This window comes from Neocloeon triangulifer, unplaced genomic scaffold (assembly GCF_031216515.1).
Source record: "Neocloeon triangulifer isolate White Clay Creek 2 clone unplaced genomic scaffold, ASM3121651v1 ptg000012l, whole genome shotgun sequence".
Classification (NCBI taxonomy): Eukaryota; Metazoa; Arthropoda; class Insecta; order Ephemeroptera; family Baetidae; genus Neocloeon; species Neocloeon triangulifer.
In genome coordinates, this window is record NW_026775554.1 from 9,303,034 (window position 1) to 9,318,027 (window position 14,994).

The window sequence follows — 14,994 nt, forward strand, 5'->3', positions numbered from 1 at the left end:
AATGATTAGACTGATTAAAGGGCTAAAATGAACAGTATGGAACATAAATGACTTCAACTATTTTTTTTTTTTAAAGTATAAAACTAATTGGTATAGGTAAGGAGATTTTTGGAAAAATAAAAACAAAATATAGTTTCTTAATATATATCCCATAGTTTTTTACAATTTTATTTTATCTTTTTATTCAAAGTACATTTATAAATATCAGCTTGAATTGTAACATCACTAATCTAATCTGTGAAAAAACTAAAGATAACATATAAGGAGCAACTCGTACTAGGTCCTAGTAGACAAACAAATCAACAAGTCGCTGATGCTCTCATACATGGTCGACCTATAATAGGGGTTTTTTTTGACTGCATGACAGGCAATCGCCTTCAGTCTTTCCAGCGACCTGGGAATTTTTAACTTGCCCTCAAGCAACTTCATTCTAACTTGATGGTGCAATGCAACGCTGGAATCTGATCTTGGGCCACATTCTTCACTGGCAGGTTCGTCCAAGTTCATTAAGCAACCCAGGCTGGCATAAACCGCCCGCTGTGCGCTGCCCAAGAGACGGCTCTCCGCGAATGATTTGGTCAGCTCCTTGAAAGTAATTATGCTTCCAGGTGGCAACATGGCAGGGTTTTTTACGTTCCAACTTTTCAAGAAAGTTGTCTGGAATTCTTCGTAATAGACTTCCATCAGTCTCTGGAGCTCATCTGGAGCGAATCCGGCTACGGTGCAGTTGTAGAGCAGGCTAACCAGGTCTGTGCTTGGACTAGTCAGGTTGACATTTTTCATCCTTTTCATTTTGCAAGTCACAGGGCCACTCTTATCGTAGAGGAATACAAAGTTGTCTGGGTAGCAATCAACCAGACAAAGAGTGTTTTTGTTGACTGTAGTTGACTTTGAAGCTTCCTCCATGGCCTCCCAAAGTTCGTTCCGAAGGACCTTCAGTGCTTTCTGCCCAACTCGATCAGCTGCTAGGAATCCTTCACCCAGCAAGGGCAAAATTGCTGTCATAATTTGCACAGCCATCTGTACCTGAAATAATTTTTAAAATTCAAAGATCTGACAAGTAATTAAATATATTCAATTATTCATAATGTTTTACAATTTGTTAATAAAATGTGTTGCAATGACATTTTTTCCATTTTTTTTCTTACCTGTGAGTAAAACTCAGGATTGAATCTGGCGTTGAAGTATGTGTTTGTCACAAGGGTGGGGAAGCACTCGAGGAATGTGAGTCGGTAATCGTCTTGATGAACATCCAAGAATTTTGATAAGCCATGTAGCTGAGCTAGGGCTTTGATTGAGAGTCGAAGATGCGGATCATCAAAAGGTGCAGTGGTAGATTTGAAGCCATCGGAGTATTCAAGGGCAAGGAGATCAGTACTGCCTTTAGTCAGAGAGTAGGGCAGGTATTTGGGTGCCTGTTGAAGAGTTTCATGATCTTGGCTCTGAGCTAAATAACAGTCGAGGAATGATTTTGTCTTGTTAGAGCCCAGTAGCTCCCGAACGTTAGGGATGATGCATCCAAAGAAGACGAGCTCCTTTTGGAAAAGCTTTTGGTTCACAGTATCATCTTTGGTTTTGCTCGGTCGGATCATTTTTAATTGCATCCTAACCCTGTGCTCCTCTCCGTCTTTCGTGTACAGCATCGAAATGTTGTAAACGCTTCGTCTCTCAACAGGGGTAAGCCGGTAATCCGTGACAACTCCGATCTCATATTCATTTTCTGCGTCCTCGCTGCGTAGGTTGAGGTAACTATTAAGAGATTTTTTCAGAGCCAGCGAAACGTCCTTTTCAGTAATTTCTGAAGCCATTTTCCTTACTGCGCTTCGTCACAACCTATAAAAAATAAAAAGAAACCAAAAATTAATGAAAAATAAGGAATCTAAAAATAATAGCTTTTGTGTGGGAGAAAATTCTGTTTTAGAAATTATACCTTGAAAAAACTGGCTTTGTTTAAATGTTTTTAAGGTGCGATTGCCTGTTGGGTTTTGCCGTCCACCTTTTCCTCGGTGAGTCTCCGAAGCTAGAACACATTGGCACTAATGTGTAGATCTGTAAATTTGCAAAAGAATCTCTTACTTTTTGAATGTTTACTTTTTGTTCATCACAGAGTTTAAATAAACCCATGCAACAACCAACAGCAATTTTTAAGTTCTGATCATTGAATTTTACGATTTAACCTATGACTCAGGACAAACAGCCAAAATCAATTTTTTCTTCTTATATTTAAACTGCAGAAATAAATTACAATCAACATTTATGGAAATTAAAATTTTGAATTCTTTAAAATTCTTACTGCAAATTGAACTTTTTCTAATTTAAAATTAAACAGATTAATGCTTGAGCAATATAGACAAATTATACATTATTTTGAAGAGAAATTATCAAGGAATAATTCAAAAATAGCATGAGCTGCCAAAATCATCTCTTATCCAAACATAACATTTTTAAACCGCATGCATGACCTTATCAATAGAGGAACGCAATTCTATTGTACCTTTAATCCTTATAGCACTCTTATCAAGACTAAAAACTCCACTCCAGCAGTGGCGGGGACGGCAAGTGCGATCCCAGCAAACAAAATTTTAGAAATTTTCTGAAGGATGTCTTCTGCACACGCACTCTCAAATCAGCAGCAGCAGCAGGGAGAGCTATAGGAAATAAATACAAAGATGCATTATATAAAATAAAAATTTTAGATAGCAATATATGTCAATATCAAATGTTTATAAAATACCTCAACGTTGAAGATTAAATATTAAATTTATGATTTACTCTATGCATACAGAATTTATGTATTTGCAGAAATCGACTTCACTTAGCTGACCACTTTTGGTCATAAAAATCATTCCTTGCAAAAATTAAAACTGGAGATGCAGTTAAATTATTGGAATTATGAACATAAAAGTTGAAAATAAGAAAAATTGCCATCGCGGAATTAGTAAACAAAAAGTCAACACCAAGGCAAGAGCATAATGACGGCACGGCCGACGGATTTCGCTGTTAATTTACATTAATTTAAGTGAAATTCGTTAAGGGCCGGGACAGACGGATCCTTTTGAATTGATTTTAATTACCATTCACTTTGAGCTACAAAGAAATTTTGGCGCAAATCTAAGAGCAGTCAGCGGCACACCTCCTTTTTTGTTTTAAATAATCAAGATTTTCTAGTAGTTCACAAAACCGCCACCTCTTCGACAGCGCTTGTTTGCCCGAATATTGCAAACGAATATTCCAGGAATATTTTTGAATATTGTTTTCTAATATTCCTGTCAACTATATTGCTGAATATTCACTCCACATAAAGTATTTATTCAAACATATTCCTTGCTGATTGGGACTCTGATGCCGCCGCTCGTCTTCGTCAGCAGTTTGAGGCGGTGCCATCACATGATCACATCATATTACTTTCTCATTCTGAAACGGTCACGCTAGTAAAAAGAGGCGTGGATGTAAACAAGTTTCACCAAAACTCGGGATCACAGGAGATTATTATTTTAAATTTACTTTTCATATATATCAAAATTACACCACTCCCTTGCTCAGCAAAAAGTTAGATAGAGAATGGACATCGATGATATGGCCCTGATAGGGCCAGGAGTCAATTTGTCTGAGGTATGTATTTAACATTAATTATCTATAATTATCTATTAGCATTATATAAAAAAGTATGGGCATACATATTCAAGATTTGTAGCGTATGCATATTATGTGATTTTTTTTATTTATTATTTTATCCACAGATCCCTCCTATTAATCAAAAAAGGACTCTTGCTTTTGTCAATACGTTCATCACTAACACAGTGACAATACTGAACAATCTTGCTAGGACAAGTGAACTGAAACTTCATAAGTTCGAAGAGAAGCTGCAGAGAATGGATGCATCCCTCTGTATTTTAGAGGCTAAGGTTTTATACCATTTGAATGTGTTTTCGTTGTTACAAATATAAATATTTCTGATTTCTTAGCTTGCCTCTATTCCTGGCCTGGAAACAGTGCCTGTTGAACTGCCCAAGGTGGAGCAGAATCAAGTGGCTGCAGTAACAGGCGTAACAGCACCACAAGAATCTCCGAAGCAAGAAGATGCAAACGTCTCAGAAGCAGAACCTCAAGGTGTTGCAGCAGTGCTTGCAGAGCCTGATCCTCAGTACACTAAATTTTTCAAAATGGTTCAATTTGGCGTGCCCCCTCAAGCGGTAAAACTGAAAATGATATCAGAAGGACTGGATCCAAATATTTTAGAGTAAGAAATATTGTGATTTTACATTGAAATGTTATCGATTCTTTTTTTTTTATTTTTAGAGATATTTAATCAGTACCAAAGGTTCCAAAAAGAAAAGCTTCTTTGGATTCATCAAGTGAAGAGAACTCGGAATAATTAAAAATGTAATGCTGTGATAAAGACATTTAAATAAATTGGGTCGATTTGTACAAAATTTATTTTTTCAGTTTATATTAAAAAAAAAATTGCTTAAACTAAATAGTACCTATGTCCCAAAACAGAAAAGAGCAGGGTACAATTGCTTTTAAACCAGCATTCGGAACTGAACGGAGGGATTTTAATTCTCAATAAGCTGAGGAAGTACACACCTTGACTGTAAATTTAACAATTATGATGTTCATTATACATTGCGAAGAAAATTATTTTGATACATAAATATAGATAATAATAAATCATTTTTTATTCTTCTGAGAATTTTTTATATATTTAGGCTAATAATGATTTTTAAAATATAGATTTTGCTAATGAAAGGTACATTTGAAAAATTGTATTGATTAAATGAGTCCATTTTAGAGAGCTTTAGTTTCTTTTCATGGTATTTTCAGTCAAATATAAACAATTCCATAAGAACCAAGAAAAAAATCTATCCAAAATTTTAAGCCGAATATACTGATTAGTAATTAAAAATATGGAAGTCTGATCTACGTTAAATTTTCAGTGGTATTGTGATAAAAACGTATTTAAGATGAAAACTATTTTTATCAAAGGATACTTTCCAATGATCATAACACTAATTATTGTACAGCTTGATGAATTTATTGAAAAAATGTCCGAACTATACAACAAAGGTGACAAAGTTGAAAAAGAAAAACGAGGGTACATCACTTGTGAAGCAGCTTTTAGAACTGGATCATCTGACCCTGCAATCAAAAGAAATGCAACGTTTAAGTGAAAGGCAAATGCACACTGGAAAATTTTTCCACTAAAGAAACCGAGGACTTTCAATGAGAATGATGTAATAATAGCAGGTGATGAATTAAGAACAGAGCTGGAAAAGTGTCGAAAACAACCAAGTTCATTAAAAGCATTATCCTTTAAGTAAGCTGGAGTTTCTATTCATATTGGCTTCCAGGGGGACCACCTGGCTCTTAGGCAGTAGGACAGTCTGTTTAGCAGCCTAGCATTTAACTTAACAATTGTAAACTAGTAGCACACCAGAATCACAATCTCGAATTTAATTGAAGTATCATGATGCACTTCAAATTAACAATACAAAAGCTATGCTTCGTCATACTGTCACATAATTTACAATATAGAATGTGACTGCGAAGTTATAAATTTTATAGAATAACTTGCGTACAATAAGTCTGGTATTTGCAAATTCTTAAAATATGCATATTTTTGGTACGTGAATGACTATTAACTATTTATCTAGAGTTAAAAAAGATTCATTCATATTTCATACCCCAAAGATTTCAAAACAAATCCTCACCTTTCTCTTCTTGTCTCCTCCAAGTTCAAAGTGCTTGCACCTCTTCAGCGGAATCTGCTTTCTGAATTTGCAGTCTGAGCATTCCATCCTTAACACAATCTTCTTGGTTGTCTTAGCCTGCAAAACCATTCACTTGTTAGCAATGTATAAAATGCTTCGAATTTTTTTAGGATATAACGATGGAAACTAGTTTACAGCCACGGCCAATTATTGACAAGTCCCATGTGCGAGTTCAACACTGTACATGGTAATATTGGAATGCATGGGTCAATAACCAATATGCAGCGAATAACAAGAAATATGAAAAATCAAATGTCAAAAGCCGTGAGGTCTAAAAGTTATCAAGTCCTTTAGATACTATGAGGCATTTCTGTTTTTCTAGGCTGCCAGGGGGACCACCTGTCTCTTAGGCAACAGGTAAGTCCGTTTAGAAGCCTTAATTACAAATTAGTAAAGAAAGATCAAAATGTTGATCAAAATCAATCAGAGCATGTTTTAAAAATCACATAAGTGAGTACCGTTCAAATTAGCAACTCCATTGAGTACAAAGCTTTAAAATAACTAAATTGGCAGAATAAAAGATGATCTCAAGATAAGTTAGGCATAGTTAGGTAGGATACTGGGAATTATATGCAGCTGCACCATGGTCACAGAAATCTTGTATTATATCATACAAATTGTAAGTTTATGAGCTTTTTTGAACTCTTACGAAAATGCAGATTGCAGATAAAGTAAAGTTTACGGCCACAAAATAATATAATTATAAATATTATACATTATACGCATACTCTATCATAATCATATCTTATTGTTAGAACAGATGTTTTGATTGCACCCCAGTAGCAACAATTTCTTAAACTCACTACATATCCTAGCACCATAATGTTAGAGCATGTACATACTTGAAAAAATCAAGTACACATAATTATAAAATACAAAACTTAAATAAAAATTCACTCCACTAACCACAACAGATGCTGTTTAAGTTCATGAAAACAAACTTTTACCAACAGTAACTTCTGTCAAATATTTTAGCTGCTTGATATGAGTTTATATTTTATTCATTAAATCGCAAAGTTAAAAAATCACTTAAGAAACCTAGAAAAGGCATGACAATTTCAAAACATCACCTTTTTCCTGAAGATGGGTTTTGTCTGCCCACCGAACCCTTGCTGTTTTCTGTCGTAACGCCTTCTTCCCTGAGCAGCATGACGTTCCTTCGACTTCTTATACTGCGTTACTTTGTGGGCCTTATGCTTCTTGCATTTTTTGCAGAAGGTCTTCCGCAACTTTGGTACATTCACCTGAAATCATGACATGTGTTGAGATTGGCTCCGGCATGGAATAGAGCTTTGTTTATGTCTGAATATTCCCGGACTGAACTTGGATCACGATCCAAAATGCTGATTGAAAGAAAGCTGGATATTTCTTTCGTCGAAAACAAACGTAAGTGTACAATTTCAGCGAATATTAGAGGCAGATGATTGAGGATAAAATATGAATCCGGCGGATAATGCCACACTCACCATTTTTGCAGACTTGATGGACCGCAATCTTGGTTTTCACAGTGGCCGCTAGATGTCAATGTCGCATCGTATTTCCAACTTTCCATGAAGCGGCGAGTCTCGAACCCCCTCAAGACTTGCTCGGCAAAGTGATATTTTTATAGAAATTTACAATATCAATTTAATAAAAATAATAGAATCCTAATTAAACATCTAAATATTAATTTTTTTAGTTTCAAAAAGTTTAGAACTTTCGAAATTTTGAAAAAATATAGTCAAAATGCCAGCGCAGGTAGGGGTGGGGGAAGCGAGCGGCGACCAATGAGAGCGAAGTTTGGTTTGACCCGCGTTCTGCGCGCCATATTCATTTTTGAACCGGCTTTTGGCAGCACAACTTCTTCAGTGTCGCTCCAGCAGTCCTCACACAAACTCCAAAACCAAAATGAGTTCCACGGAAAACAACGCCGAAGTGGCTGTTGAGAACGTCAAGGAGAACAACGACAAAGTTGTTTCCGACGCCAAGGCGGAAATCAAGGGCACCAAGAGGCCGGCGGAGGTAAATTTCAAATATTTTCCCTCAACAAATCTTTGATTTTCCCACTCGGAATTATGGCGGCCATGAGACCGCATGCATGCGTACGTATCCCGGCCAAACACCTTTGCCAACCCAATGCAGGCTCATTCGGCCGTTCGTCGGCCAAATTCGCCCTTCTGGAATTGGCGTGCGGTGAAATTGCAAGTTTTTATTCGGCGAGCGCGGCAAAATACAATGGACGCTATTCACCCATGTGAGTGCCGGCCGGCGTTTCTAGTAGGACCGGTTTTGGTGGCGACTCGCGCCGAAAACCGATGTCATTCGGCCGCCGACGCAAGCTCTGATCAATCACTGCCGATTGTTGTGCAATTTGCGTGTTTTTATTGTGAAATCGCGTTTTATTCTTATTGAAATACATGCGCGCGTCTTTATTTTCGGGCGCCTCGCTGCGAGGCTAGTTTCGCTTCATATTTGAACATGGCGGTCTTTTATTGTGGAGGCCCTGCGCGCGAGGCTAGGCCATCTTTTGAATCGATAATTCCAAACCAAAGACCTTTTACAAACTTTGTTTAGCCGCTTTTTGGCAATTTCGCCATTTCATCTAAATTTGCACCAAAAAAATTATTAAATTTTTTATTTTTTTTTCAAACTCCGGCTAATGGACTTAGCGTTTCTATTTGGACCTCGTGGTTGCTATGTACTGAGGCACTTTGAAAGCCGGTGACGCCGGTATAAATTATTTATCTTGTTATTTCACGAGATGCGCTCGCCTCTTTGCGCACTTGATCAAAAATTTTATTATCGTTTATTAAAAAAGTTTGATTTTCCATTTTTAATTAATGAAAATTTTAATTCTATTTAAAAGAAATTAGGTATTTGTTTGAAAATGTCCTATTTTCAACTTTAAAGCTACATTTATTGCTAATTTGGAAATGCAAATTGCCGGCGTTTTAACACGTGTTTAGTAATTAATTAGCGCCTTATCAGCGGCGCTGCAATCCAGACGAATGCATCCAACAGGTTGGATTTGCGTGAAACCCGGGCCGAGAGAAAATCACAACAAGCGCCGCGAGATATCACGGCAATCGACAACACTCCTCGTGCATTTCAATTGCGATTTTTTTTCTCTTTCTTGATCGCAATCTGCCGCCCGCGTTTGCAACTAACAGAGTTACGCGGGGGGAATTTATTATTATTCGGGACGGCCATTCACGTTTTCCATTTTTTGTTCCTATGATCGGCGGGAAAGCTTGGGGGAGCGTGGCGTGCCGCGCGCGCGAGGGCACCTGGCCCGGCAGGTGATGCCGGGCCTCCTGTAAAGTATGCAACAGATGCGACTCCGATGCCAAAAAGCTTCAATTACACGCTTCGTTGAATTTTATAAGGTGTTGTTTCTGCAGAAATATGAGGCAATTTAATTTTGCAATTATTTATTTATTTGTTTATTCTCCATTCATTCAATTATGCTCAATTTTTTTTTTATTAGTTACAATTGACGTTTATACTAAATCTTATTTCCCTTATTGTTTGTTAAGCAAGTAGCACTGTTCGCCTTAAATTTTTTTAATTTTTTATTTTACAATTCATTTTGTATAATCTTAAATTTTTCCCCATATCTCGAGACCTGTGACATTCGAGGGGGTCCTTCAGCAAAGTCGGAGGAGCCCCATGATACACGCAGGGATATCAAAAAGGGTACTCGTGGCGACAGCCTGCAACTCGCTGATCTCCCCCGTTTACCCTTAACACTTCATCTCCTCTCTTCTTCTTATTGCCCTTAATCTTGTTCCTGTTTGCCTTGCTGAAATAAATATCCCGAAAAATTTTTTAAATGTTCGATTTCCCCAGCGAGCCTCATTCATCCCACGCAGTAAATGAATAAATACTACGTTTTGTCTTTGACTGTCTGTCTGTTGCAGCGTCGCCCCGATTCGGGACTAATTTTGATAATTCAATTGGCTGTGCCGCGGGCGCATTTTTATTTTTTGTTGACGCGCAGCTCAGTCAGAGAGGCACGAGCCAGAGCTGTTTATTATAAATGGGCCAGGGGACATCTGCTCATTATGCCGGGGGATTTTTTTTATCATCGGCCGGCGCACGCGTCCGCCGAGCAGGTGCCGCTTTCTTTACTTTGACCGCGCTCGACCAAATTATCGTTTTGTCTTGAGACGCAAATTTTTTCGCGCCTTTTGCAACACCTTAAGTTATCTATTTTTTTTCCGCAAACGGCTAAGGCAGGAAAAGCGGCAAAGCAAGGAAAGAAAGCGGCGGTCGGTGGTGGGGGAAGGCGGCAGCCAACGGGAGGGCGTCTGGGCCGCTAGCCTCGCGCTGGGCCTCGGAAAAGTCGCGCCGCCGGCCGCTCGGCGAATGCCCGACTGCCGCCGCTTGGCCTCGTTTCGGTGGCCCGGCGCGAGGCTATCCGCAGAGCGGGAAAAGCCGATATTCCTCTCGCTCGCTCTCTCTCCTCTCTCTCACGGGCTGAGTGCACTGCTTGATTTATCATAAAGCGAACGAACACGAAAAGCTGCCGGTGTGTGATGTGCGAGGAGTGTGTTTATGAGAAACCATGGCCGCAATTGGTCGGCCGTCTTTTCGGGGCTTCCTCTCAGCATAATTGCCCGCCGACATTGATAATCAGATGAATATCGCAATGAATAAAAGCCGATTAGACTTGCAATTGTTAATTACGCCGAGCGGTGACTGACCCCTTTGCTTGCGTGTTTTGACAAGGTGGCTGATGGTTTTGTTTGAATTTTTCGCAGGACAAAGATGACGATGTGAAAAAACAGAAAAAGGAGGAGAATGGTGACGACGATGAGGTCGAAGATGAGGAGGATGTTGAAGGAGAGGATGAGGATGAAGAAGAAGAAATTCCTGAGGGTGAAGGTGAGCTATAAATGCTTTTGATCTAATTTACATAAAAATATTTACAATTTTAGTTTTTATATTATGACACCATTGAATAAGTCAAAATTAAATAATTAAACACCACAAATAAAAGAATTAAATTTTGCAATTCTGATTTTTTGTCCTTGTGCTTGCAGAGGAGGAAGATGATGATGCAGAGGGTGAGGGAGAAGCAGAAGATGGTGACGACGATGACGACGCATAAGGTTCAAAAACTTAACAGTAATTTTTGAAACAACAGAGACACTGGTACCATGACCACATGATCATGGACTGATTTACCTGCCACCCTCCCCTGCACTTGGGGGTATGGAGTGGCCATCATTGCGTTATTTATGTTTATACTTTCAAATGTACCCCTCACATTCACCACCACCAATCACAACTGCTGTTTCGAGACTTTTAAACACTCCCGAGATGTCGAGTTGGAGAACTTAACTTGTTGAATCAAAGTCCGAGTGTTGATTGTGTGACTTGTGCGTACGACTGTATGACGATGCAAGCGAGTTCCGCGAAATTTCCGCCCTCATGGCCAGCTCATCCATTATTCCGAGTCTGGGAGGTCAGTCGGAATCTGGCAGGACCCGATTCACCTTCCAGCTCGCAACAGTCAAACAACCGGCCAGCCTCGACTCTCGAAAACGGACCACCTGCACTCCAGAAACAGCCAGTCAGGACTGTCGTCAGTTGTTCTTTGCCCACTCTTTACCCCTAAGTACTTAGTATGTAAAGCAACAAATTTTGAGATATTTGTATGGGGAGATAATAATTTTTTATTAGACACACACACACTTGAATAGGAAACATGCAAAAACACACACTTAAGATCATCCATCATTCTTGCTAGCCAACGATTTTTGTTCCACGATACTATTCAGTTCGCTGCCCAGTTTGCGCTCGCTTAAGTTTTGAATCACACACGAGATGCTTTTCCCAATGCCTGTTTGCCCTCCTTATTTTTGGTACTCTCACACACATACACATCCCTATTATCATTTCATGAATTATTTTGTAAACGGTTGGGTAGTTGAAAAAAGAACAGAATGAAATGCCTAGAATAGACTTTTAAATTGTAAGACGTAATTTGTACAAAGGTCTCTCCCAAATATTGCAAAATAAACCTCTTAATAAAACTGATCTTTGCATTTGACGAATCAATCCAATGCCTGCCTTGGTATTCAGACAAATTTTTTTTAATTTTATTTATTTCGAGGCAATAAAAAGGAACACGAAAAAATGTTTGCTTCTTTTTCTTTGCTTAAATCACATCTCTCACATCATCAGTTAAAATGATTCACCCCTTGCGTCAAAAAGTGCATGGTTACAAAGCAGTATAAACAAATAATACATAAATATTAAAGAAAAGTGGAGCGACCTCTGTTTTGGTACTGATTATTGGTAATAAACATAGAGAAAGACTTAATAGGAAGGATGCTCTACTCAATTAATAACCAAGTTGCAGTCCCGCCGTCGATGACGGCATTTATGTTTGGTGTGTTCACATCCAGTCATTGTGTAACTTTGTAAATGACCAAAAACTGTCATAGTGTGCAAGAAACAATTATTACACACGGCCAAAAACGAAACCACTTTAAACAATTCAGGTTGAGCCACGCGCTGGCTCGATAGACGCCGTGGAGAGAGGAAAATCATAAAAGTCATGTTTGTCTCACTTGTTTATCGGGGTCACATACAAAGATCATTATTTGGTTGATCGACTAGGTGACAGAAAGATGATACTGACAAAATAAATTTTATTTAAATTACACCGTCTTTTTTCTCATCCACAATTCACAGTAATAATAATTATTATGAAAGGTATGATATGCAAATGAGGCTGTCGCTTCGACCGCCATCTACAACAATACAGTCGAATCGCGGGCATGTTACTGCTGGTCAATAGAGGGCCCTTACGATTGATGAGAAAAAACCAAAGAGCAGCCGGCCGGTGTGTGTATAAATTCACAGACGAAGAGCAAGTCGGACTGCGCTGCCTTTGAGAAATAAGCGTCAATGTCAAAGGGAGCGATTGAATAAAAATTCTTCTCTGGCTTCTCACTCAAAGGAAGGAAAACACACGAATGCTGATTATATTTTCTTTAAAATTATCTCACATACATACCCCTTTGTACAAATTCTTTCCTTCGGCATAATTTGAATACACACTCGTCGTTTTTGGCATCTCATCATCGCCGCCCACGGCTCTCAAGGTCTTTTCAGTTAGATGCTCACCTATGGACAAAAATTTCCTCTCTCCCGCTCATACAGCGAAGAAAGACATTTTACTATTTATTTGTCAGAGCGGACAAAAAAACGTCAAGCTTTTTTCGCCACATAATTATTTCTCGTTTCCGGCGAAGTTTGGCTGAAATAGGAGCATGCTCCTTGGATCGATAGACGTGGTCCTTGTGTGTGCGTTGGCTTTGGCACGACCCTCGTTTCGGTAACGTGCATCCGACAACAAACAATATGCGCCCAGCGGATTCAACGCCAATCGATAAAAGAGATTAAGATTAAAAAAAGGATCGATTTCCAAATTGAAAGCAAGCGCAACACATTTCTTGAAATACCATAACTAAAATGTATATGGAAATATTTTTTTATGTTAGAGGCGGAGGAGTGAGGGAGAGGAGGATGACTTTTTCATCGTGAGAACACGGCGGGCCAAAGATGCGGTAGGTTGGATCGCGGGCACACATTCATCGTGATTCAAAGGCAATTTTGAATCGTGCCGAGCTCGCACAGGAGAGAATTCGACTGGCACAAATATTTTTCCACCGGCGTGCCTTATCACGTTACGTTTTTATTAATGAGAATTACCTTTTATATTTCAACATATTTTTTTCCTTGTCGATCGTGAACATGAAAATATTAAGTAAAGCTGGAAGTGGTGGAAATTAATTTCCAGCTGCAGCAGGTGCAAGCGTAATTTCAGGTCAGCGAACCGCCGGCAGACGCTTCCCTTCGTTGAAAGAAAGGTGGCTCTCAAATAATGCGAGTGTGCGGTTCCGGCGTCTGAATAAAAAAATGCCTTCGGAATTAGTGCCTTTACACGCAGACAGCAGTTTCTTTGCATTGCGAGCATCCATTCGAAGAGCGGATGTTTCCACCTCTCGAGACAGCAACTCGTGCGTGCAGTCCAGAAAGAAATGAGCCGCCGGACTCCATAATATGCTTCCCCCAAGTTCTCTTTATATTAGTTTTTGTATCATTAAAAAAAATTTTTTTTGATTGATTTTTTAATATCTTTTCTGCGGCTATGCAAAAAAATTTGCAGTGCCCGGGCATTTTCTGCAAAAAAGCGGAGGAAAAACCTGCGATTTTGGAAAATGCGCAACCGGTTTTGCCCTTGGGTTCACCTTTCCTTGTTTAAGGCTTTTAGTGCGAGTAGTTGGTGCAATCGGTGCCGCGGCTCGGTGTTATTCTGGCGCCGTCACCATTCAACTTTCGCAATAGAGCAAAAGATGGCAACCGAATGCGCTCGAAAAGGGTCGACCCTTTGCTATACGCGACCCGCGCCAAGTGGGCTCTGAAAAGTTTTTTTCTTCTAGAAACATTGCAATTTCCAGCCAAATTGTCGCGCCTCTCAGGTGCAAATTATTCGCTTGTAAAAGAAAAATGTTTGTATTTTTGCGAGGTGGCGTTTTTGCACAATTTTTGCGCAAAATGAACCTAGCGCATCAAATGAGTTTTAATTAGCATGAAAACTTAATTTTTTCATGTCCAATGAAAGGTGTGGGAGGAGGATGGGTGGCTTAAAGGTGATTGTAAAATAGCTATCCGAAACTTAATTTTTGGATTCTCTATATTTTCGGTATTGTTCTTGAAATCTTCATGCTTAAGTGCATTCGGCTGCGCCGTGATCCCTATGCCGGCAGTTTATTTGAGGGGATTGCGTAGGCTCAAATAAATAATGGTTTGGATTTTTACTAGAAACTTGAAAACCTGCGAAGACTAGGTTGAAAAATGAGAAAAGTCAAATTGCTTGTTTAAGTTTATTGAAAAAAATTCCATTGTGAGGTAAAATGAGGCCTCGAATGTGAGAGTAGCATTTTGCTATGCCATTATACCAGAGAGATAGCATTGATCATATAGGGGAAGATTTTGTCGAGCCCCGTGAGAGGCTAGGTGTGACGTCAGCGGCCCAGCCAGTTTGCGTCGCTTTAAATACTAAGTTTTCCTCCCAGCTATGTAAGTGTCAGGATGGCCGAGCGGTCTAAGGCGCTGCGTTCAGGTCGCAGTCTGGTTCTCCAGGCGTGGGTTCGAATCCCACTTCTGACAAATTTTTTAATTGGGTCTTTATCACGACACACTATTACGTTAGCTAATACATTTT

The 14,994-nt window shown here is 39.1% G+C and overlaps 4 protein-coding genes and 1 non-coding gene across 6 annotated transcripts; 3 read left to right on the forward strand and 2 right to left on the reverse strand.

The window, feature by feature from the left end:
* Window positions 1–136: 136 nt before the first annotated feature.
* Window positions 137–3,423, reverse strand: LOC132196331 (uncharacterized). 2 transcript variants are annotated; one of them, XM_059618895.1, is made up of 5 exons: window positions 3,318–3,423; window positions 2,495–2,648; window positions 1,931–2,049; window positions 1,149–1,833; window positions 137–1,026 (listed from the first exon to the last, which is right to left on the reverse strand). In XM_059618895.1, the coding sequence occupies exons 4-5, from the start codon at window positions 1,806–1,808 to the stop codon at window positions 277–279; spliced, it is 1,410 nt and encodes a 469-aa protein (XP_059474878.1). In that variant the 5' UTR covers window positions 1,809–1,833; window positions 1,931–2,049; window positions 2,495–2,648; window positions 3,318–3,423; the 3' UTR covers window positions 137–276. The 2 variants fall into 2 exon arrangements, with proteins under 2 accessions (XP_059474878.1, XP_059474876.1); XM_059618893.1 differs by having other exon boundaries at window positions 3,075–3,401.
* On the forward strand, window positions 3,182–4,456 carry LOC132196332 (WASH complex subunit 3). The gene is made up of 4 exons (XM_059618896.1): window positions 3,182–3,612; window positions 3,741–3,905; window positions 3,966–4,240; window positions 4,300–4,456. The coding sequence occupies exons 1-4, from the start codon at window positions 3,562–3,564 to the stop codon at window positions 4,307–4,309; spliced, it is 501 nt and encodes a 166-aa protein (XP_059474879.1). The 5' UTR covers window positions 3,182–3,561; the 3' UTR covers window positions 4,310–4,456.
* Window positions 4,457–5,013: 557 nt separating this feature from the next.
* On the reverse strand, window positions 5,014–7,367 carry LOC132196333 (large ribosomal subunit protein eL42). Its single transcript, XM_059618897.1, has 4 exons — window positions 7,238–7,367; window positions 6,842–7,015; window positions 5,712–5,828; window positions 5,014–5,139 (listed from the first exon to the last, which is right to left on the reverse strand). The coding sequence occupies exons 1-4, from the start codon at window positions 7,238–7,240 to the stop codon at window positions 5,119–5,121; spliced, it is 315 nt and encodes a 104-aa protein (XP_059474880.1). The 5' UTR covers window positions 7,241–7,367; the 3' UTR covers window positions 5,014–5,118.
* A 212-nt stretch (window positions 7,368–7,579) lies between these two features.
* Window positions 7,580–12,424, forward strand: LOC132196334 (acidic leucine-rich nuclear phosphoprotein 32 family member B-like). Its single transcript, XM_059618898.1, has 3 exons — window positions 7,580–7,772; window positions 10,514–10,637; window positions 10,796–12,424. Exons 1-3 carry the CDS (start codon window positions 7,659–7,661, stop codon window positions 10,861–10,863), a joined length of 306 nt encoding a protein of 101 aa, XP_059474881.1. The 5' UTR covers window positions 7,580–7,658; the 3' UTR covers window positions 10,864–12,424.
* A 2,431-nt stretch (window positions 12,425–14,855) lies between these two features.
* Window positions 14,856–14,939, forward strand: Trnal-cag (transfer RNA leucine (anticodon CAG)). The gene has a single exon. It is a non-coding gene; the product is annotated as a tRNA-Leu (tRNA).
* The last annotated feature ends 55 nt before the right edge of the window (window positions 14,940–14,994 follow it).

Excerpts from the sequence above, each read along its gene's own strand:
- LOC132196334 (XM_059618898.1), top strand. The coding sequence starts at position 7,659 with ATGAGTTCCACGGAAAACAACGCCGAAGTGGCTGTTGAGAACGTCAAG. Across the intron at positions 7,773-10,513 it reads GCACCAAGAGGCCGGCGGAG|GACAAAGATGACGATGTGAA; the intron begins GTAAATTTCAAA and ends AATTTTTCGCAG. Across the intron at positions 10,638-10,795 it reads AGAAATTCCTGAGGGTGAAG|AGGAGGAAGATGATGATGCA; the intron begins GTGAGCTATAAA and ends TTGTGCTTGCAG.
- LOC132196331 (XM_059618895.1), bottom strand. The coding sequence starts at position 1,808 with ATGGCTTCAGAAATTACTGAAAAGGACGTTTCGCTGGCTCTGAAAAAA. Across the intron at positions 1,027-1,148 it reads ATCCTGAGTTTTACTCACAG|GTACAGATGGCTGTGCAAAT; the intron begins GTAAGAAAAAAA and ends AAATTATTTCAG.
- LOC132196332 (XM_059618896.1), top strand. The coding sequence starts at position 3,562 with ATGGACATCGATGATATGGCCCTGATAGGGCCAGGAGTCAATTTGTCT. Across the intron at positions 3,613-3,740 it reads CAGGAGTCAATTTGTCTGAG|ATCCCTCCTATTAATCAAAA; the intron begins GTATGTATTTAA and ends TTTTATCCACAG. Across the intron at positions 3,906-3,965 it reads TCTGTATTTTAGAGGCTAAG|CTTGCCTCTATTCCTGGCCT; the intron begins GTTTTATACCAT and ends CTGATTTCTTAG.
- LOC132196333 (XM_059618897.1), bottom strand. Across the intron at positions 5,829-6,841 it reads AACCCATCTTCAGGAAAAAG|GCTAAGACAACCAAGAAGAT; the intron begins GTGATGTTTTGA and ends ATGGTTTTGCAG. Across the intron at positions 5,140-5,711 it reads GAGGAGACAAGAAGAGAAAG|GGTCAGATGATCCAGTTCTA; the intron begins GTGAGGATTTGT and ends TTTTGATTGCAG.